This window comes from Trichosurus vulpecula, chromosome 5 (genome assembly GCF_011100635.1).
Source record: "Trichosurus vulpecula isolate mTriVul1 chromosome 5, mTriVul1.pri, whole genome shotgun sequence".
NCBI lineage: Eukaryota > Metazoa > Chordata > Mammalia > Diprotodontia > Phalangeridae > Trichosurus > Trichosurus vulpecula.
The window spans coordinates 103,999,595-104,022,104 of record NC_050577.1 but is presented as its reverse complement, the minus strand read 5'-3'; the positions used below and the strand labels follow the sequence as shown (position 1 = coordinate 104,022,104).

Sequence of the window (22,510 nt, the reverse complement as noted above, 5' to 3'; positions counted from 1 at the left end):
ACTCAATTGCACGACGTCCACTTCTCATGAGCCCCTATTCTCATCTCCTACAATTACCCAGCTCAGCAAGAGAAAGCCCATCCCTGGTAAGGGATGAGGGGTACCTGAGAAGGGTAGGGAGAGGATGCTCAGTAGAACATCCTTAAAGTGCTTTGTTCTGGCAGTGTATTCAGCTGCTCAACCTTAAGGAGAGGTAAAGTTTGCCACAGTGACAAAGACATTTGGGGGGTTGGGGTAGTGAAGCGAAGGAATGGACACATAATGTTTAACTCACCAGAAGCCCAGTGGGGCCTGGAAAAGTTGCAATCTAGCTCCTTCTAAAGAGCATTCTCTCTGGTTCAATCCAATCTCCCTCAAAGGGACAAAGAACACGGTCTCCTTTCATTCACACTGAGCAAAAGGGGTAGAGTCTTTGGGCTCCTGTGGAAGAGCTTCAGACTTGATATACTCTCCCCTCATCCTCTTCCAGGCCCCTATTGATCTCCCCCCTTAGGTTTACCCCCAGAGTCCCCCGTCGAAGCCTCTGCCAGTTGGCACTGCTTCGAGTGGTACTTCGGGAAATGGAGGGGGTAGGTGTTGCTAGTCGGTGATGACCACGAGGGGGGATCAAGTCCATTTTGTTCAGTGGGTCTTTGTCTAAATCATCAGTCCCCGAAGGATTGAAGGCATGGGCATACCGCTGTATTCGTTGTCGACTTGGGTCTTGTCGGTCTTCCACTCTGTGGAGAGGGTGGAAGAGACGTGCATGGTTTAAATCGTATACTTATTGGCCAGTAGCCTTCCCTTAAGAGTGTGCCAGAGTTAAACACATGGCTTATTGGCTATGAAAAAGGAGTGGACTCTAGGATTTAGGCCATCAAAAAAAGGGGGGAAAAAGATAAGCCCTATTTCTCAGACAAAAACCAAGAGTGGGGAAAAAAACCCTGCTCTTAACAGTGTCCACAGCGTTTTTGTGGAAGTTAGGGAAATGGGCTTTTTTAGGAAATTCTGTTATCTAAGAACTTAACCCTCTATAGACCCAAGGAGCTGGGTAGAGAGGAGACACACAAAATTATTCCCACTCCTACAGGCCCATGCTCACACGCTCCAACTCACCGAAGAAACCAGCGGTCCCCCAGCCCATACTCTCGACCGCAGATGCCAGATCGAGGCCAGAGGCATCTGGGCAACTTTCGCTCCAACATCACTGTGGTGGCAACAACCTGGGGTGAGGGTAGGGGAGGAGAAGATTACTGTCAAAAGTGTGGATAGGAATGCCAGTCTAAAGAAAAGAGTGGAAGATAAGGAGTAGAGAGAGGACAATGGGTGGAAATAAGCAATCTTTTAAGTGCAGTAAGGAGAAATTGGGCGTCATTCATGTCCGTAAGTACTCACCATCACCTAATACCATTTCATCCCAATCCGAGATACAGATAGGATAATATCACCCAGATATTATTTCTAATCCCTGAACAACATAGTGCTATTTCAAGGACACTTTATATACATTATCTAATACATCTCCGCAACAACTCTTTCTGTTAAGGCACGTGTTTGTTTTTTAACCCCTATTCTATCAATGAGGACATGAGGCTGAAAGATAGTGAAGGGCTTTCCTAACTAAGGTCACAGAGACAGAACTCTAACCCAGGTCTTTCATTAGGAATCCTCTGCTCTTGCAAATCAGTGCAGAAGAGAGAATGCTATTCTTGGGGTTCACAAGACCTGAAGTTTAAAGTCTAGCTCTGCTATTTACTAGCTGTATGGCTTTGGGCAAGGTCTCTAGACCTCTGCTTTGTCATCTCTCAAATGAAGGGATCAGACTAGATAGCCTTTAAAGCCCTAAATTGGCTCTAAATCTATGAGCCTATGACCAAATGACTTCCAGGGTCCCTTCCAGTCTTCTTTTACAGGAAAGCCCTCTAAAATGGGGTTAGTAAGAAGGAGATAGAAAGGGCTTTCCTAGGAAGTCACGTCACTTATTACTGAGAGTGATCTGCTTTCTTTGTCCCTTTCCCAAGGGATAAGGAGTGACTATGGTCTAATCCTATACCCAATATCCTGGCAGTTAGGATTAAGTTGGGATATCTTGCAGGTTTAGAGGAAGAAAGGGGCAGCTAAGGACTGATCAAGAGAGTCCAGATAGGAGGGGACAGACATACATCTTCTACCAAGGAGCTCACCTGAGCCCTCCAGAGCTCATCTCTCTCATGGGCCACTCGCCAGTGGGTGTCACCCATCATAGCAATGAGCAGGTTGAGCATGAGCAGCGTGGCAATAATAGCAAAGGCAGCATACGTGATACTGTACATGAAGGGCAGGTCTACATCATAGTTGGCAGGACCATCGATGATTGTGAGGAATAGCTCGAAGGTGCTGAACAGCGCCATAGGGTAGTCAAAGAAATGGCCCAGTTCATCCGGGTCTTCTGTCTGAAAGATAATATAGAACGCTGCTCCGCCCAGGAGGAGGAGACAACGATATTCAAGCAACCATCAGCCAACTTCCTAAGTGACCCTTGCCAGTCATATTTCCAAACTTTAGGCCTTTAATTCTTTATCTCTGATAATATTCACTATCCATAAAATGGCTCATCTTGAAGACCCTTCCTCATCTCCCTGTGAACCTCATTCTTACTCCAATCTTTCTAACATCCTGGTATCTAACTGATCTCATCTTGTGTTACACTCCCTCCCTAACTCATGATCTTGGGATCAAAAACACTGCTCTCCTCATTGAGTCAATCTTGAATTCTACAAATTCCTATTTCATCCATCTTTCCTATTACCCCATTCCTACTCAAAATTACCCTCATTCTACTATTGCCCATTATCTTTGATCCCTGAAGTTTCTGTCTCTCTGTCTCTGTCTCTCTCTCTCCCTCCCTCCCCCTCCTCTCTTTCTCTCTCTGTCTTTCCCAGCCACTATCTTAGGTAGAGATATTACCAGAAGCAAATCCCAGGATGACCACAGCCATCAGCCAGCAGAAACGCAACAGATCACCGAAAATCATCTGCAGGGGGCAGACAGAAGGGAAGGATGAGGCAATTTCTCCTCCCCTAATTGTCCCTGAGTAGCTAGCTTTCCCTCCAATAACACAATGGGTCATCCCCCAATTTATCATCCAATGAATCTCTAGTTTATAACACATATAGGAAATACCAACCTCCCAAATTGCTCAGTCCCCTTCTCTGAGATGGCCAAATGTGATTTGGGAACAAGGAGATGCTGGCCATAGCAGAAGTTGGAGGGAGGAACACTGACCTTCTGGATCATGATGGTGAAGGGGCCCAGCATCTGGAATCCTCGGGCGAAGTACATAACATTGCACCAGCCAAGCACCAGGGCAAAAGACATGGGCACCACCTCCCCAGATGTGCTGGTGAGCCGCATCACCATGGTCACTAGCACCATGCAGGCATAGGTGATGCTTGGGTAAGAGGAGGAAGCAAAACATAGGGAACATGTGAAGGGATAGCTGGTAGGCTCTCCTGGGTGTTGGCTGCAATTTGTGTGTGACTTCCACTGTTTACATATACTCATACACACATAATCACATACACAACACACATTCATTCAAATTCTGGCACCTATATTGCATCAATACAGACACATAGATTCTCTGGAGATGGGGCTCCTGGAATTGGGAGTTAAAGCCCATTGTTGGGAGGGAAGGATGAGTGAAGAAGGGGAAGTTGAGATTAGGGTGCTGGAGATATTCCAATGGAGCTAGGATGTGAGTGAGAAGTGACTTACATGATGGCATGAAAAGGTCCTCCAAGAATTGTTTGTCCAAAGTACCGAGCAACGCCAACCCTGAAGATGTCTGGGATCTGATTGTGTGAATCAATTAAGAGAAGAAACAGAAAACAGGAATAAGGGATGTACAAATGATTTAGGATTCTTAATAGGAGAGCAGCTCCAAGCACCCTACCCATCCAGTCTCTGGGACTGAGCTATCTCTTGCCCACCTCTCACCTCAAGAAGTAAGATGGCCACAGCACCAATGACAGAAACCAGCTCCCCCACCATTCGGATATTGTCCTCCCGGGTCACGTAAGACTCCTGCCAGGAAAAATAGAAGTTCAAGGTATGGAACGTGGAGTGTATATGCATGTGTATATTGCACATATGTATACACATATAGAATATCAGAATCAGAAGGATCTTTGTGGTCCATCTAAAATATAGTCCAATTTATGTCTGCATAAGAATCCTCTCTACAACAATCCTCAACAAATGGTTGTTCAGTGTGACCGAAAACCTTTAGAAGTGGGGACCCATCTACCCATTCTACTTTGAAATAGCTCTAATTTCTAGGAAGCCCCCAAATATGCCTCTCTCCAACTCTGTCCCATTGTTCCTAATTCTGTCCTCTTGGTCCAAGCAGCACTAGTCCATGTTGATACATACTTGGGACATTTCCCAGAACTTGAGGAGTTTCTTAGTGTCTACCCTAGGGGATCCACTTTCCCAGGCTAGGTTTGGCTCACCTTTTTCATCTTATTTATTTAATGGTACTCCAAGGAGTATGTATATATGTACCTTAGAAGTTGTGTATACAGTTGTTATACAAATTATCCATTTGTTATACAATTTGTCCATGCATGTGAAAATATAAGCACATATAACCCATGAATGCCTTATCCGGGGGAAGGAAAGGCAGGTGAAGCATCATCCTATGATTTTCTGCTCTCAGAGGCAATCACCTGTAGCAGCTTCTGCTGGAGAAGAGTAATGTCCCGAATGCTGGTGTGATTGCTGCTCCGAGGCTTGAGAGGACGGTAGGCACAGCACATGGTGAAGCAGATAATGTAGAAAACATAGATGGCACCCAGTACACAAAAGTATGGCCTCCCAAACCTTCGCCACTTGAGGCTCACCAGCTCCTTCATAGGGGTCAGGTCTAGGATCCGACGAGCCTAGAAGATGGAGAATGGAGAAGAGAGTGTGTGCACTGATACACGTACTCTTTCTCTCTGTTCATCCCCTCTCCCTTCCCCTCCTCCCCTCTGACCTATCCCTTATACCTCTCTCTTCTTGGTTGTGACAATGAGTTCAAGCAATGATTGTTCATCTCCCCAGGAGTCAATCTCTGTGAGGTCATAGAGAGTGGAAGTCAATGGTCCATATGTCCACTGGACATGCTTCCTCTTCTGTAGCAGGTGCTGGAACATCTAAAGGGCAGGAGATAAGCGATATTAGAGTCCAAGGACTCTTGAAGAACAGCCTGTCCATCCTTGATTGTCCTCACCAGATTGGCCACAACTTCTGAAACTTCAAGATGGACAGAAAAGGAACAGGGTGAGGAATAGGAAACAGAAAAGGAATGACCTGAGGAAGAAATTTAAATATAAATTTAGGCTGACAGCTGAAATCTGTATTACGTAACTACTTTTCTCTTGATATGTGGCACGGGGTTGTTGTTGCCCATATGGGAAAAGGATAGGGGCCCTGATTTTGAGGGCAAGCATCTCTTACCACAGTGTTCCCTTCGACACCAGCCAGCTTGAAGGGAGTGAGGCCTTGGTGATTAGGGATGAGGTCTAGCGACTCATGTGACCACTCCGCTCATCATAAGCCAGCAATGCATTATACATCTGGCAGGCAAACGTTTTGTTCGGCTGGAATACTAGGATGTGAAGCACTGTGTTTCCTGGAGAGAGCATATGGTATGGGCGGGTGGCTTGAAGGCCACTGACCACTTGTTAATACCAGCTGTACTTCAGTTGCGTCCTAGCTCTAACACAGCCTTCTAAATCCCTCCACCCCTGTGTTTATGCTAGCTCTTACCCAAGGAGTCCTGGGCCCGGACATCAGCCCCAAACTCTATAAGCAGCTGAACAATATCTTCATTGCCTACACAGGCAGCAAAGGACAAAGGGTGCTCTCCTGGAGGGAAGAAGGGGGTCATCACAATAAAGATGGGGGACAGCAGTGGCCAGAGGCATCTAGCTGCTTTGTTTCCCTTATTAAGACTTGAAAAGTAGGCACCCTCTCTCTCCCATCAGATGAGAAGCTCCCAGAAGGAGAAACTGTCTCCTTCCTTTGTGCACATGAAGTTCAGGGCTCTTTGTACAAGGAATTAAGGCTCACAGTGGGAGAGTGGAATTGGTGGAAAGGAGTAAGGGAAATGGAATCACATAAAGGAACAAGGGAAAGATCAGTATGTGGGCAGAGAGAGTACAGAGAAAAGAAGGGGCTCCTCCAAGGAATCCATGGGGTCTGCAGAGGCTGACTCAAAGCTTGACTTCCCCCAAGCTAATGTAATTGACCTCCCTCACAGCTTTTTTCCTTCCCAATCTTCTCTGTACCCTTCTCCTTCATCCTTGTTTACATCCCCTCTATTACCCTCCCTGCCCACCCCCCTCCCTATTTGCCTCCCTCACCACCCTGGTTCTTGTTCTTACCAAAGTAGATGAGGTTACGGGGGCTCTGGCGAAAGGCCATCCCAGTGGCTCGGGCAGAGACGCTGGCACCGTGAGTGAGCAGAATTCTCACCAAGTTCACATTCTGGTTCACTATAGCTATGTGGAGCGCTGTCTGTCCTGGATCCCCCCAAAGAGATCACTTCAGATGTGGGAACTGACCTCCATGTTACCCTCCCAGATAAGGAACATTGTCCCAAGGGACTCAGAAAGAAAACATCTTTTCCCGAAGCATCCCCCTCCTTCTGAACCTCTGACCTGGGTCACTGAATCTCAGCAAGGAAGGCTTAGGGAAGCGGGGGAAGCAAAGGAAAGTCAGGGAGCCTCAGGCCTTAATGTATTAGGGAAAGAAAATTAACTAACATCCCCTCTCCCTCTAAGAGACTCTAAGGTCTCTAAGCAGCCTAACCTAGTCCTCTCCCTAGTCCCTTTTCTTTGTCTCTCCCTAGCCTTCTCCCTGGCCCTTGGCAGGCCAGAGAAACACAACTAGAAGAGATAGCACCTTCACTACTGGGTAAGGGCAGTGGAAGGAAAAACAAAGTTTAGGCACTTTGAGGGGAGATCATTGGGTTCTAAGGGAAAGTAGAGGCATGATAATGGTCAACAAGAAGTCTGACAGCCATAGCTCTGGACCCTTGGGCCATCCCATGTCCAGGAAGGCATCTTTCCTCCTTCCTTCCGCCACTCCCCATTTACATCATGCCCTCTCACCTTCATATAGCTCAGAAGTCATATGTTCAGTCACCAGGTCGGGTGCAACTTCTATCAGCAACTTGGCTGCCTCAAAATTGTCATAGAGGGCGGCAACATGTAGTGCTGTCTCCCCAAGGGCCCCTGAGGTTGGAAAAGGAAAGCAGTGCCATAAATACCTCTCAAGGTCTTTATAGTAGCGTATAGGATTGTAGCATATAGGCCTTTATAGTAGCACATAGGATTGGTCCTATGTCAGGACCAATCAACAGGCCCAAGGAAGTCAGGGAGGAAAGGTTGTCCTAGGAGGGTAGAGGCAGGTTTGTGTCAGAAGGCCTTGGTGAAGGGCAGCAAGTTCCTCACCTCTCTGGTGTGCATCACAGACTTCATACTTGAGAAGCTTGGTCAGCGCTCTAATATCATTCTCCTTGGCAGCTAAGAGCAGCGGAGACTCCCAGATCCTATAGGAGGGGACATTTAGGTAGATAGAAGCAAGACTCCAGGTACAGGGAAAGGGAATGAGGAAGTTTGTGGGGAGATACATATGTCAGCTCTACGCCCCTTCACATATGTGCATCCCAGCTGTCCAGGGATGCCCAAGATCATTCAGTAAGAGAATAGGGCAAGCTTCAATGAATCCTTATCCCATTTCACTGTCAATGAGTCAATACATTCAGCTCTTCTTACCCACTTATCTGGGGGAAAAATAGTCATTAGGCCCTATGCCTTCAACAGCCTAAAACTAGTATGGCAAAAAAAAAATGTTCGCTTATAAATCAAATGTTCCTTCTGCCTCATTAGCTAGCCATGGGCTGTGTCTCAAGACCAACATTTTTTCCTCTATTTCTTTACTAAATAGAAGCAACTAGGTGGAGTGGTAGAAAGAGCACTGGACCTGAGTTCAGATTTGATCTCGGTCATTTACCAACTGTGTATCCCTAGGCAATTCACTTAATCTTCATTTCCCCAGCTGAAACAGGGATAATAATAGCATCTACCTCCTGGGTTGTAGTCAGGATCAAATGAGATATTTGTAAAGTACTTTGCAAACCTTAAAGAGCTATATAAATGCTAGCGATAATGATGGTGATGATGGTGATTTGGGGATGATTGGGGTTACACAACGAGGGGCACAGAGGTGGCACAGTAGATAGAGTGCCAGGCCTGAAGTCAAGAAGACTCATTTTCCTGAGTTCAAATCTGGCCTCAGGCACTTACTGTGTGACCCTGGGGAAGTCACTTAACCCTATTTGCCTCAGTTTCCTTATCTATAAAATGAGCTGGAGAAGGAAATGGCAAACCACTTTGCCAAGAAAACTCCTAATGGAGTCACAAAGAGTCAGACATGACCGAAGCAACCAAACAACCACAACCACACGGGGTAGATAGTATTGTAGGTTTGTTCGTAGGCACTAGTTAGCCATATATTTAAGTTGGGTAAAATTCCTAAGGGCGTGATTTCCTAGCTCCACCCCACTAGGCCGTCTTGTTTGTCCTCCTCTTCAACCCCTGCTTCTTCAAGTGCTCTTCCTGGAGGCCAGGGTAGGATGGAGTAGAAGTGGGAAGGAAAGAGAAGTAATAAGGAAGGAGGAGGAGAGGGAAGAGGAATGTATGGTCACAAATTTAGAGCGGGAAGGGGTGTCAGAGGTCAACTAATCCAGATGTGTCAATTATGCTGCTCACAACACTCCCAGGGTTGCCAGAATCAGATGAAAATGTCTCTGGGAAATGTTTAACAAAGTAAATCAAAATGCAATAGGACAGAGATAATGTAAGTATGTAGTTTCTGAGTCAATCTGTGTCCGCAGGGATCCTTACATGCCCTGGGCACCCAGTTTAGTGACCCTGTATCTATTTGAGTCTGACACCACTGATATAATGCAACTGCCTCATTTTACGGATGTGAAAACTGAGACCTTCTGCCTCGCATCACAACAGATGGAAAATGGTAGAGCTGGGGATGGAGCCCTACTCCCCCAAACCACACTTAGTGTTCTTTCCCCATCTTCCCTCCTCTGGTATTGCTTATTTTCATACCCAGCCTTGACCTCCTGGTCTGCTATTTTAATCTTTCACTAATTACCACCTTAGAATGCCTTGTAAATCTTTATCTCTAGGTAACCTCCACCACACAATTTCTGTTTCTGCTTCAGGGCTACAGAAAGCAGTTAAGAGAAAGTCATGAACACAAACTGGTTTCAACCTTTAGAAATTCATGCTGTGCCACCTCAGTGGCCCCCTCGCTCTTCAGAAAGCACTTGATTCTAGCCTTACCCACCACAGCAATGGATCCTAAGCTTTTCTTCTCTCAGCCTTTCCCAATTGTCTTTGCATCTCCCCAGACTTAGAGCAGATAAGCTCCTGGGGGCTGGGCAGCTCATAGGCCACATAGGTGACACAGTGAATTGAGTACTGGGCCTGGAGTAACCCTGGGCAAGTCACTCCATAGCTGTTTGACTCAGTTTCCTCAAATATAAAAGGGTGATGATAATAATAGCACCTGCCCCACAGGTTTGTTGTAAGAATCTTTTTTTTTTTCAATAAAAAGAGCTTAGTAGTGCCTGGCATACAATAGGTGCTGTATAAATGCTTATTCCCTTCCATATTTAGGCTATTTTAGAGGTAGCTGGGTGGCATAGTGGACAGAACAATGGGACTGACATTAGGAAGAACCGAATTTGAATCCAGGCCCAGACATTTACTAGCTGTGTGACCCTCTGGCAAGTCATTCCACAGTCGTTGACTCAGTTTCCTCAAATGTAAAAAGGTGATGATAATAGCACCTACCTCACAGGTATGTTGTAAGAATCTTTTTTTTTTCAATAAAAAGAGCTTAGTAGTATCTGACATACAGTAGATGCTATATAAACGCTTATTCCCTTCCATAGTTAAACTATTTTAGAGGTAGCTGGGTGGTATAATGGTTAGAGCAATGAGACTGACATTAGGAAGAATTGAATTTAATCCAGACTCAGACATTTACTAGCTGTGTGACCCTGGGCAAGTGACTTCACCCTGTTTACCTCAGTTTCATCATCTGTAAAATGGTGTCATAATAGTACCTACTTCATTCAAAGGTTGCTACGAGAATCAAATGAGATAATATTCGTAAAGCACTAGCACATATTAGGCTTTTAAAAAATGCTTATTCCCTTATGAATCTCAAAGTTCTTCAGCAGCATTCCTCAAATTTTGACATCATTATCTGCTCTTTCTTTCTTTCCTCTGATCAGAGAAGGAAGAAGAGCATGGCAAACACAGTGACCTTCGGGAGCTGATAGCCTCAGAAACATGGCCTTCCCCCTCCTTTCCCTTCCTGCCACATCATCAGCAAAACACACTTAGAAAAGCCATCTTCAACACAACATTACCTCACTGCAGAAATGAAGATGTATATGGGCAATAACATGGCCAGCCTGGCTGAAGCAGCAGGTCACCCTAAAGGGCAGGACAGGATGGTGGAGAGGGCAGGGTTTGTCAGGCTGGTCATGTCACCAGCACCACCTTAGTTGCCATAACCCCTCTGACTGTGAAAGAGACACTGGTGCCTCCTGGGCCACTAAAGATGCTTCCAAACCAGCCCTTGTGGCCATCAAGGGGGTTAGTCATTAGGGGAGGCAGCTTCCTCCTTTGCCAGCAACAGATCTTGACCAACTGCCACCAAAAAGCATATGGGCATGCAAGCTATGTAAGTGGCAGCACCACCCAGACCACCATTCCTGCATCTAGCCCTGCCCTTGTGGCCTTTATCCAGGGAGGCCATATCTGTGCAAAAAGAGGCCAGCCTTCCCCACCACCCTCTGACCCGTTGCTACTACATACGCAAGACAGGCTAGCCAGCCTGGCTGTGGGGTTCGCTGAGGGGGTAACTGGGAGGGACATTGACAGGCCAGTTAGACCACCATGACTACAACCAACTTGGCCACCATCTCTCCTTGGATCCTAATGAGGATGGCCAGGAGCTTTGGGAATAGCAGTGCTTTCAGCCCGGTGCCCTCAGACATCATTCTTGAAAAATGAATGAATTCTCCACAAGAGAATTCTTGACACAGGCACCCCTACTGAATGCTCAGAAAAGACAGCTCTTGTCACCAAGGTCCTTGGACCTGTCAGACAGCTCAACATCAGCTAGGATTTTATCATTGGAAATGGCAGTAAAGAGAAGACATTAATATTTACTTTGTTTTGCTGCAGAACCCTGAGAATTATGGGATGATTCCATCTGACTTACAGCTGAAACCTTCCATATATATTGTCTCCCCCATAAGAATACGAGTTCCATGAGAGCAAAGACTGTCTTAATTTATTTTTTGTATCCCCAGTGATTACCATAGTCCTTTCCACATTCAAATTTCTTAATAAATGTGCTTTATTCATTAATTATTCATTCAATAACTATATTCAGGTCATCAGTTGCAGATATACAGAGAAGATTCATATCCAGCTTTGCATCCATTAGTGGGTACTTCCTACTGTGCTCCCAAAATCTAGATGCCTCTGTCTAGCCCTCTCTTCCTTGTCCTTATACCTATCATGTGTCCTTATACCTATTATGTTATACCTATTTTGTGTCCAAGACTCACTTTTCTATTCCCAGAAAAGACTGTGGACTCTGCTGAGCTCTAATCTGTGTCTCTCGGTTCAGGCTAAACTGCCCTCTCCTAGGTAATATTAAAATCTGTCCTTGAAGCCTGTTTTTCTTATAAACCAAAACTTTCTCTTTTCTACTGATTATTTTCCTTCTAGTTGTCTTCTTAAACTTATTTTTCTCTCTCCTGAGCAATTTGGTCTTTTCTATAGGCGTCCAAAAATATATTGACAGCTTATTCACAGACAGTTACTCACATGAGTAGACGTGGGTCCTCCTGATTTAGTGGCATATAAAGTGGTATATGCCTACTCCGATTTACTGACTATGGAGTCAGAGGGCCTGGGTTCAAATTTTACCTTTGATGTTCACTACTTGTATGATCTTGGGTTAGTCAATTAATCTCCCTGGGTCTCAGTTTCCCCAACTGTAAAAGAAGCTTGGACTATTGGCCTTTGAGGTTCCTTCCAGCTCGAGGTCTCTGACCCTTGTCTTAAATCAGAGTCTCACTGTGGTATGGGGAAAGAGGAGTGGCTCTGAGTTCTTAAAACTGCTGTTAGTAGAACAATGGGCCTATAAAAAACAGAAAAGCTTCAGCTATAGTCTATATAAATGCCTCCCGATTTGTCTGCCATTCAAGGACCAAGCACCCTAAAGACATGGAAGGAGACTCTTCATCTGGAAACTGACCACCAGGTGAATCTTTTTCTTTTTTTCCCTGCATGGCCACTCAATGAAGATAATATATAAGAGAGGTAGGGTTCTGAGAAAACAGTGGGTAACAACTTTCAAAATACTAAGGTAACAACATTCACTTACTTATACCAAATACCTTCAAATTCCACTGAAGGCAAGGGAAGAGAACAAAAAAGAGAGGGAAGAGAAGAAACAACTACAAGATTTATGTTTTCTTCGTCTAGTCATGGCATCGCATCTAAATTAATCTAATTAAATCTATCACATCTCCCTCCTTCTGCTTCTGGAGCTGGACATCAGCAGACTGCCATCTTCCACGGCATGATCCGCTCCCGTCTGGATGTAGCTGCCACTCAAGCTCTTCCCTGAGTTTACTCAGCCAAGTTCTCTTCCCTATATTTCTCTCCCTTATTTCTCCTCCTCTCTACTTCCTCCCAGGGGAGGATAGTGTAAAGAAAGCAGCATCAGACAGAAAGAGCCAAGAAAGATCTTAGGAATCATTTAGCCTAATCCCCTTATTTTACAGTCGAGGAAACTCATCTGAGATGAGGCAAAGTGAACTGGCTCGCTGCCCGGTTGGTAGCAGATGTTGGACTAAAAATGCAGGTCTCCTGTCTCATAGCCTAATGCTATTCTACTCTGTCCTGCTAGCCAGACACCACAAGGGCATGTGCTGTGCCCTGATACCAAAAGTCTGTAGTCAGTTCTGTCATCTCTCCCCAGGTCCTCTCCAGTTTCTCTGCTCTAGGGCATATGAGGCCCTTCCCAGTTCTCAACCATTTTCCCATATTACTTGTGGGGAAGGAAGGAAGAATTGGGAAAGAGCACCTAGCTAAGGGGACCTGGAGGTTGGCATGAGAGAATCACTAAACTTTTAGTATTGGAAAGGGATCAATGTTGGCTAGGCCAGCCCCTTACCCCATCCCTGAGAGGTGGTCTAGTCTCTGTCCAAACAAAGCTGGTGACAGTGAAGTCACTACCTCCCAAGGCAGCCCATTCCATTATTAGACAGATCTAACTTGTTAGAGCTGCCTTAGCGTGGCATGCAATTTGCCTCTCTTTCATACACTTCCCTCTGAAGCTATGCAGAATAAGTCTAATCCTTTTTCTGAATGATGCTTTTTAAAATATCTGAAGACTGTGATCATATCCCCCCATTGTAAAACCACCTTCTTTCCTTTCCCCAAGGTAAACATCCATAATCCCCAATTCCTTGAACTGTGTCAGAGTAATGTAGCTTACAATTGTCTTCATGATGCTTGAGAGAGAGAGAGAGGAGTGTTTCATCATCTGTATTTGTATCCCCAGCACCTAGTACCTATTGGGTACTGAATCAACGCTTGTAGATTGGTTAATCGTTCCATGTATTTTCAAGTACCATCACTTTCCTGGTCATCTTTCCCTTAATAATGTGTCCCATATGCCTTTTAAAGTACATAATATTCCAGATGCAGTCTGACCTGGGCAGAGTACAATGAAGTGCCCTTGTTCTGGGCACTATAGTTCTATTAACAGAGCCTACAATTGCAGTCCCTGTTTTTGGCAGCCATATAACATGGTTGACTCACATAGAACTGGTTAAAAGTTGACAGCGTTCTTGTGTAAGACCATAGTTTCGGTGGGGAGTGGGATAAGGAGTGAAAGGAAGTAAGATTGAAAATATGGAATTTGGGAGCTTTAAAAGGTTGGAACTAGAGGAGGCTGGGGGTGGGGATGGGGCAGTGTCATAGGAACAACAACTTCCTTGGATGTGGCCTCTCTAAGGTTATGGATGAAAAGAGTTCATTGAACGAAAGGTAAGAAAACATAGGGGTGGGTATAACGATAATAGTATTAGAGTAGAGGTTCCTAAATTTTATCCTCCACTTCACCCCTGCTCCTGCTTGAATGGCTACATCTTGTTTTAGGAGATAAGAGACTCTCAAGAGAGAGTATCTCTCTACCCCTCCATGGCTCATCTTCCAGTTGCCTTGTAGGATAGAAGGGAAGGGGTGGTATCAAATGAAAAAAAGCATAAAGTGGTTGCTGGGTTTTTTTTTTTAAGAAGAACCCAGGGGTAGGTTCAAAAATGGTATTAAATGTTCCTAAATTTTATTCTCCACTTTGCCCTGACTGTCTCTGAATGACTAAGTATTGCCTACCTCCCTCTTCCACTGCCTAACACATCTTCTGGTTGCCTTGAAGGACTGAGGGGAAAGGGTAGTACCACAGGAGATAAAATGTGTAAAGTGATTACAGCTCTTAAACACTTGTATAAATGCTAGCTATTATTATGTTTGTTATAATTACTGTGGTTATTATTAACAGTGAAGCTAAGTAAAATTTCTCCCCTGGGAGGCAGAACCAGCAAGATTCCAAACCAACCAATAGCTCATCCATTTAGATTCTGATTGGTAAATCTGAAAATCCCAAAAAGAAGGGAATTTAGGATGGCAACTAAGTTCCTTTCAGTGACCCAGTAAACAGCCTCAGAGGGGCTGTGGAATGGACAAGGCTACTCAGATTCGGGAACCTCTCACATTTCACAAAAGTCTCATGGATGAAAGAAACATAGAGGTCGAAAAAATAGACCTGGCCCTTGGGATGAGCTCATTTTAAGACATGGTGTAGTATAGTAGAAGGAGTGTTGGCTTCATAATCAGAGGTCCTAGATTCCAGTTCCAACTCTGACACTTATTGCCTGTGTGACCATAGGCAAGTCACTTAACCTGTTGTTCCTCAACTTCCTCATCCCTAAAATGAGGGTGTTGACTAGATGACCTCTGGTAGCCTTTACAGATAGACATCTAAGATCCTCGGTACCAAGCCCCCACCCTGCTCTCTCTGGAGCTTGTAAAATCATAACATTGGGGCACCTTTTTTAGAAATCACTCCTGCCTCATTGGACTTCATCCACCTTCCCCAAAGCCCAGTTGAATTTGAGCCAACAAACACCTAATATTTATTAAATACCTATGTACAAATTCACTATGCCTAGGTGCTGGGGATGCATAAAGCCTAACCATGTTTACTGCCCCTCAGGGAACTTCTTAGAAACTAATAAGGGGTGAAACTTACTATCGTCTCCACAATAATTATAAGTAAATCACCTTTCTATAATGCCTTCAATGCCTTCCTTTAAATGACCCTGCATAATCTGTGGTGCAAATGTTATTAGCATCATTTTACGACAAGGAAACAGAGCCTTAGACAGATTGAGTGACTTGCCCGGGTCATACAACAAGCAAGTAACCCAAGCCAGAACGCGAACCCAGGTATTCTGGCTTTTAATAGCAGCACACTTTCCACTACACTATGAAGGGTAAGATATAGAATGTGTTCTTCAGCCCATTCCTGGCCCTAATTAAACACCTTTGTTTCTACTCTTTCCTCCTTCCAAGAAATGAGGGTTTCATAATTGAGTAATCTTACTACAATATGTCAAGTCTTTTAGTCAAGCGCAGTGGCCCTGTCCCCTCGCCCCATGTAGCTAGGTGTGACCTGGCACATGAATATCTGTGCCCTCTTTCCTTTGCTCCACTTTGCCCTTTTCCATCTCAGTTCTTTGGAAAGTGTGACGTTGAGTGCCATTGTCCCCAGCAACTTGTGTTTAGTCTGTTGCTTGGAGACAGGGCAGAATACAGACTCCATCAAGTGAGCCCAGGTAAAAAGGACTTCTGTGTATGTGTGTATATGTGTGTGGGGGGGAAGGGTATATACAGTCTTTAAGTTCAAGGTATAGGTAGAGAGCATTACACCATAAGAAGGAGGACCATAGGGGCCTCCACATAGGGACTGAGATCATTATTAATAAATATTATGCATTATATTATACATATGATAGAATTAAAATTACTAATAACATTATTAATAAGTCACTTCATAATTATATAAAATTTGGCAGTTTAATTGTATGATGATCAACTATGATTGACTTAGCTCTTCCCAGCAATACAATGATCCAAGACAACTCCAAAAGACTCATGACAGAAAATGCTATCCACATCCAGAGAAAGAACTACGGAGTTTGAACGCTGATTGAAGCATACTATTTTCACATTTTTTGTTTTTCATGGTTTTTCCCTTTTGTTCTGTTTCTTCTTTCATAATACAACTAATGTGGAAATACATTTAACATGATCATACATGTATAACCTATCTCACATTGTTTGCCATCTTGGGGAGGGAGGGAGAAAAATTTTAAAAATGAATGCTGAAAACTATCTTTACATGTAATTGGAAAAAATAAAATATAATTTACTAAAAATAATTTAGCAGTTTACCAAGTAATTTCATATTCATTATCTCATTTGATACTCATAGCTCTCTGAGGTTGGTAAGGGAAATGTTATTGACCTCATTTTAAAGATAAGGAAACTGAGGCCTAGATAGATAAGCCTAAGGTCCAGGGTGAGTTCATTAGATCATGCAATTAGAACTGGAAAGGAATTTTATAGATAGTCCAGTCCAACATCATCATTTTACAGATAAGAAAACAGATCCAGAGAGGTTCAGTGATTTGCCCAAGGTCCTAGGTGGCAGACTTCAAGGAAGGGCTTGAATTAGGGCCTAGCGTCAGGCTACTTCTAGCATCCCATGCTACTCTTGCAGCTTTTAGGTTCACCTGACTGAGAGCTTTTTTGTTGTTGTTTTCTTGAATATGAGGCAGGGAGAGGTGATGGGGGCATTGTACCATCAACTTCAGCTTCCTTCCAGACTGTCCCCAGAAATTAAGAAGGAAAAACTAAGAGCCATAGGTAAACAGCTTTCCCAAGACGGTAGCATCTGGGACCACATTCTGAACCTCAGCTCATTCTCCCAGGGCACTGAGACACTGTATAAACCAAATGCAGCTTCCTCTGGGTTGGGTAAGAACACCACACTGAGAATCACAGAGCACTCCCTAAGGGTTTAAACCAGAGGTGGGGAACCTGTGGCCTTGAGGCCACATGTGGCTTCAAGGCCACAGGTTCCCTACCCTTGGTTAACACACACACGCAAAAACATGGATAAGCCCTGGCCCTCCTCCATCCCCATTACTAGGCCACCAGTAGAGAGCAGTTAAAATAATGGATTGAAGTGAAATTAATCCATTAGGAAAAGGAAGTATCTAATCCAAGAGGAGACAGTACTTTCAGGTGGGGAGGGGGGAGGGGGGTAGCTTCAGATAATCTTTCATGTCCCTTGCTCTAAATCAATGCTCTTATGGATCATCAGATGGGACAGTGAGGCTCAGAGAAGTCAAGAGATCTGTTCAAGGTGACCCAGCCAGCTAAATCTGAGTGTATACAAATATACTATTAAGTGTACATGTCATTCCCCTGCTCAGTAGAGGTCCCACATCCATCTTGTCTTTGTTTCTATTTGTTTCAGTCTGTCCTTAATAAAAGAACCAGGAGGAGGGCAGAACCAGGAAAAAAGGCAGAGCTCAGATTGAATTCCACCAGACCAAAGGTAGGGCCAGAGAGCCAGTCCTGGAAAGCCCTTTACTTTAGAGATCCTCTATTCATTCAGGAGCCAAGAGGTATACATCACAAAGAATATTGATGCAGAGGTCCTGGGGTCATATCCCACCTTTGTGACTGATTATTCCCCATGAGACCTTGCACAAATCATGACTCCCCTGGGCCTCAGTTTCCTCATCTGTAAAATTAAGTGATTGGATTAAATGACCTTGGGGGTCCCTTCTGGCTCTGAATTTATGATCCTATGAACATAGGGCATAATGATAAGAAAGGGACTATTTGGGAGATTAAGAAGAGGAACTTAAATGAAATAAGATGAAGCTTTTCCTACTCTGCTAGAGGTTTTCCACACTTTGGAACCTGTGTCTGAGACCCTAGCTCCTAGTTTCCAGTTCTAGATCCTGGGATCCTGTTTCATAGGCTCTTCCTAGAGCAGGGGTGGGGAACCTGCAGCCTCAAGGCCACATGTGGCCTTCTAGGTCCTTGGGTGCGGCCTTTTGACTGAATCCAAGTTTTACAGAACAAATCTTTTCATTAAGGGGATTTTGTCAGTGAAGTTTGGATTCAGTCAAAGGGCTGAACTTGAGGACCTAGAGGGCTGCCTGTAGCCTAGAGGGTCACTTGTGGCCTAGAGGCCACAGGCTCCCCACCTCTGCAGGAACAAATTGAGATAATATATATGAAGGCTACAATAGCATATGCGGAAAAAACTTAGTAACAACCACAAAACACTATAGAAATGTATTGTAGTTAACTATATTGAAATATTAAGTAGTCTTCCTTTATTTTCATAGATGAGGAAGCCCACCTTTCCAGGCAGCATCAGTGTCCTATGGTATACTTCCTCAAACAGAGGGGGTAAGGTTTTGGGTGCCCAGGTGGAAAGCCAACAAAAGGGGAAATAGAAAAGGAGAGGGATGGCCAGGGTAGTTGTTCAGGTTGAGGAAAAGACTGTCCCAGACAGGATAAAGCTGTGGTCTCAGAAGGTGTACCTACTACGCTCTTCCCCAGGTTCTCCTCTGCAGGTAATGTGATTTTAGAGAGAAATGGAGGCAGAGAAAGATCCAGCAAGTGTACTTTCCCCAAAGGCTCCTGGCTAAGCCAGAATGGAACTGCAGAGGGAAGTCAAGAGTACCAGGCTATGGCCTCCAGCCCTGGTCCTATACCCTGCTTTCATACCCATGCAGAGACTCAGGAAACCAAGGCTCCCTCATTCTAAGCCAATGGGCCTTTCCGCTCCCATTCTTGGGGGGAGGGGCCACACCAGTCCATGGAATAGGCCATGCAACTAGTGATCGCCTGTTCTCCAACAAAAACACCCCTGTGTCAACTCAAGATCTCATCACCAAAACATGTTTTCCCCCACCCACCCTCCTAAGCCCATGGGGAGAGATCTGGGTGGAGTGAGACAAGAGAACTACAGCTAAAAGAGGAAGGTAAGCCCACTGAAACCTAGCATCTGGAGATCAGCTAGGGGAGAGGGTGATTCTACCCCAGTTCCCCAGCCTCCTTCCTGACCAGGACAAGTTTGGAGCTGAAGAAGCACCCTGAGTCTGGAGGGTGGGGGGAAGGGGTGCCAAGTATTTCTATTATGAATAGAAACATTATATGCCTTCTTAGGGGCCTGGGGAAGTCCCTACCAAGTAGGGAACCTGACTAACTCCTATTGCCTGGTTCGGAAGGAGTGTGGTGTGGGAGTAGGAAGGAGGTAGTACGTCATTTGAAAGGCCACTTCTTTAGGGGTCTGATACACCCTCCACACAGACACACACGCACACACAGATACACACACACATAGATACACACACAAACACAAACACACAGAGAACCACTCCTCTCCTTTCCTTCCAGAGCAGGGAGTCCTAGATGTCCCCAGAGGAGGGTAGGGGGTGGAAACAATAGTGGGAAAGCCTCAGAGATCAGCATAAGGATCAAAGCTAACTGAAGGCCGACTCTTGACTGCCAGAAATTCTATCTGGGAGTATAAAGAATATAAAGAAAGCTGAGAATAATAATAGTTTACAACTAGGAAGTGATTTCATATTAATTTTTTTCATTTGTTCTCAACAATCCCTAGAGTTAGGGTATTGAAAATATTTTTCCCATTTTATAAATAAGGAAACAAAGACTCGGGGACATAAAGTGAATCACCCTTGGTCACACAACCAGTAAATACAACGGACTTGGACGTAGGTCTTCTGAACACAAGTCAATTTAATTTCCAGTTCAACAACCTTTTTTTTATTAAAAAAAAAAAAAAAGAAGCACCTAATATGTGCAAAGATACAAGCGCCCAAAGCAGCCTGGTTTCTGCCCTCAAGAAGATGACCAGGATGATAATTCAAGGTGCTTTCCACTATTCGGTTCAATTCAATAAACATCGATTTAGCGCCTACTGTGCGCCAGTCACTGTGCCAAGCAGTGGAGATACAAAACGAGGGAAAAAATCGTCCCTGCCCTCGAGGAGTTTACAATCTAACGAGGGAGACAACATGCAAACAAATATGTACAAAGCAAACTATATACAGGATAAACAGGAAATAAATAAAGGAAGGAAAGCGTTTGAATTAAGAGGGGTCAGAGAAGGCTGTAGAAGGTGGGGTTTTAGTTAGGACTTAAAGGAAGCCCAGGAGGTCGGTAGTCGAAGCGGAGGAGGGAGATAGTTCCAGGAATGGGGGACAGCCCGCTACTCTCGCCGTCAAGGACACCTGGGAACCTTGGCCATCTAATATGACCTGAGGCTGGGGCTGCGGTATCCATCCCAACACCCCCTCCCTCTGACGAGAGGATCCTGTTCCCCCAGAGCAAAATGTTCCTAACCAGCTGTCGGAGGAGATGCCTCCAGGATGCAGTCCAAGCCTATCCACTCCGCCGAGTGGTTTCTACCCAGCTCGCAACTGCAAGTGCACTGAGACTAACTTTTAGGTAAACTTTAGAGCTTCCTTCCCGCCCCCTCAAAAATAAATGCTCCCTGAAATGAATCGAATCGAATGTAGACGTTCAGGGCGGATCGCATAAAAAGAACATCAGAGTTTTGGAATTTCCTTTCTGAAAGGGGCATCTAGAGGATGGCGGAGAGAGGCCGGGTGAGCCAGAGATAGCGTCGTGGTGGCGGGGGACCCACGGGCTCCGAGCGACACCTACCTCTTCTGCTGCAGCAGGTTCAGCTCATCCAGGCGCCTGTCCCACGATTCCCGTCCCTGGAGGTATTGGCAGATCTTGCCCCACAGGCTGGGGAGCAGCCCTAGCTCCTTGGGCAGGGGCACCCCCATGGGGTGCAGGGCTGGCTCCCCGGGGGCCTGGGCCTGGGACCCGGACCGGGGCCAGATCGGGGCGGGAATCAATCTCGGGGCCACATCGCCGCGACCGAGGGCGAGCCCGCCCCCGCCCTCGCCCTGCAGAGGTCCCGTCTCTGGTCCGGGGTTCCGCCTCCCCCGATCCACGACACCCCTTCCCCCGCTCTGCTGCAGGATTTCACCCCCCTCTCCCTACCAGGAGCTCTCACCAACTGTTAGGGCCGGGCCACGAGAGGGCTTTGGGATTGTTACACTTGGCAGGAGCTGAGGCTCGGGCTCGGGCTCGGCTTTGTCAGAAGCTCCGAGCCAGCGGGAAGCAGGGCGGACACACCCTCCCTCCTCCCAAATTACCTGAGATTTAAAGAGACAGACTGCTGGAGGCCCGCCCGCCCGCCGCGGGTCCCTGGGGCTTGCGCAAGCTCCCTCCCCACCTGGGTCTTTCTCCCTGCCCCCAGGCCCGCCCTTAAAGGACTGAGATTCTGTGAAGCTAGGGCAACTCTCCCTAGGACTGGGGGCCACCAGAAGATCTGGATAAGTCAGGAAGCTTTCAGAAGCTCCTGGCACTGAAGGGGGCAAGTGGGGTCAGAGGTGATGCCACAGGGAAGTGCGGATAGTATGAGGACCCAGTGATCCAGAGGCCCCCAAGGGCGATCATGTCAGGAATCGGCTGCCTTTCTTGTCTGTGCACCTTCCTCTCTCTGCACATGCCAGTGTTGATCTCTTTTCTCACTTTCTTCCCCAATGACTACTGCTTGGCTTCCTAGCCTCTAATCAAGGGGAGCAGGCACTCTGCAGATCATAGGGGCCGAAGATTTTAGAGCGGGAAGGGGGCATTAGAGACCAACTTGTCTGCCCCCTCCTTCCACCTCGTTTTACAGATGAGGAAACACAAGTCCAAAGGAAGGAAAGAAAATGTTTCTCCAAGGTCACACAGGTAGCAAATAGCATATGTAATATTCAAATTCAGGTCCTCTAACACCAAATCCAGTACTTTATTTTTTTCTCTCCTAGCCCTCATAGAATCCTGAATGTTGAGCCCAAAGGGGTGCGGCATCATCTGATCCAATCCCCTCATTTTATAGATGAGGAAACGGGCCCAGGGAGGGTAAGAAATTTTGGTCAAGATCTCATAGGTAGTAAGTAACAGAGGGAGAATTAGAACCAGGTCCTCTGATTCCGAAGGCAGTATTTTTACCACTGCGGTACACTATTTCTCAAGCCTTTCTTCTCATTCTCTCCTGTCTATTAAAGTGTTTCTTTAATATACATACATGTGATAAAGTGAAAAGAACACCCAGACTAGAGTCACAGGACTTGGGGCCAAATTCCACCTCTGATTCTTACTACCTATGTGACACTTAACCAACCTGGGCCTCAGTTTCCTCGTCT

General features: G+C 45.6%; 1 protein-coding gene across 1 annotated transcript; it reads right to left on the bottom strand.

The window, feature by feature from the left end:
• Positions 1-433: 433 nt before the first annotated feature.
• Positions 434-21,112, bottom strand: LOC118851598 (transient receptor potential cation channel subfamily V member 6-like). The gene is given in 16 exon segments (XM_036761100.1): positions 434-719; positions 1,096-1,202; positions 2,163-2,431; positions 2,926-2,992; positions 3,244-3,409; positions 3,736-3,812; positions 3,958-4,044; positions 4,689-4,901; positions 5,010-5,156; positions 5,461-5,531; positions 5,534-5,635; positions 5,773-5,871; positions 6,390-6,527; positions 7,119-7,241; positions 7,461-7,558; positions 20,970-21,112. Coding segments are annotated over 16 exon segments (2,178 nt in total). The 5' UTR covers positions 21,098-21,112.
• Positions 21,113-22,510: the final 1,398 nt, after the last annotated feature.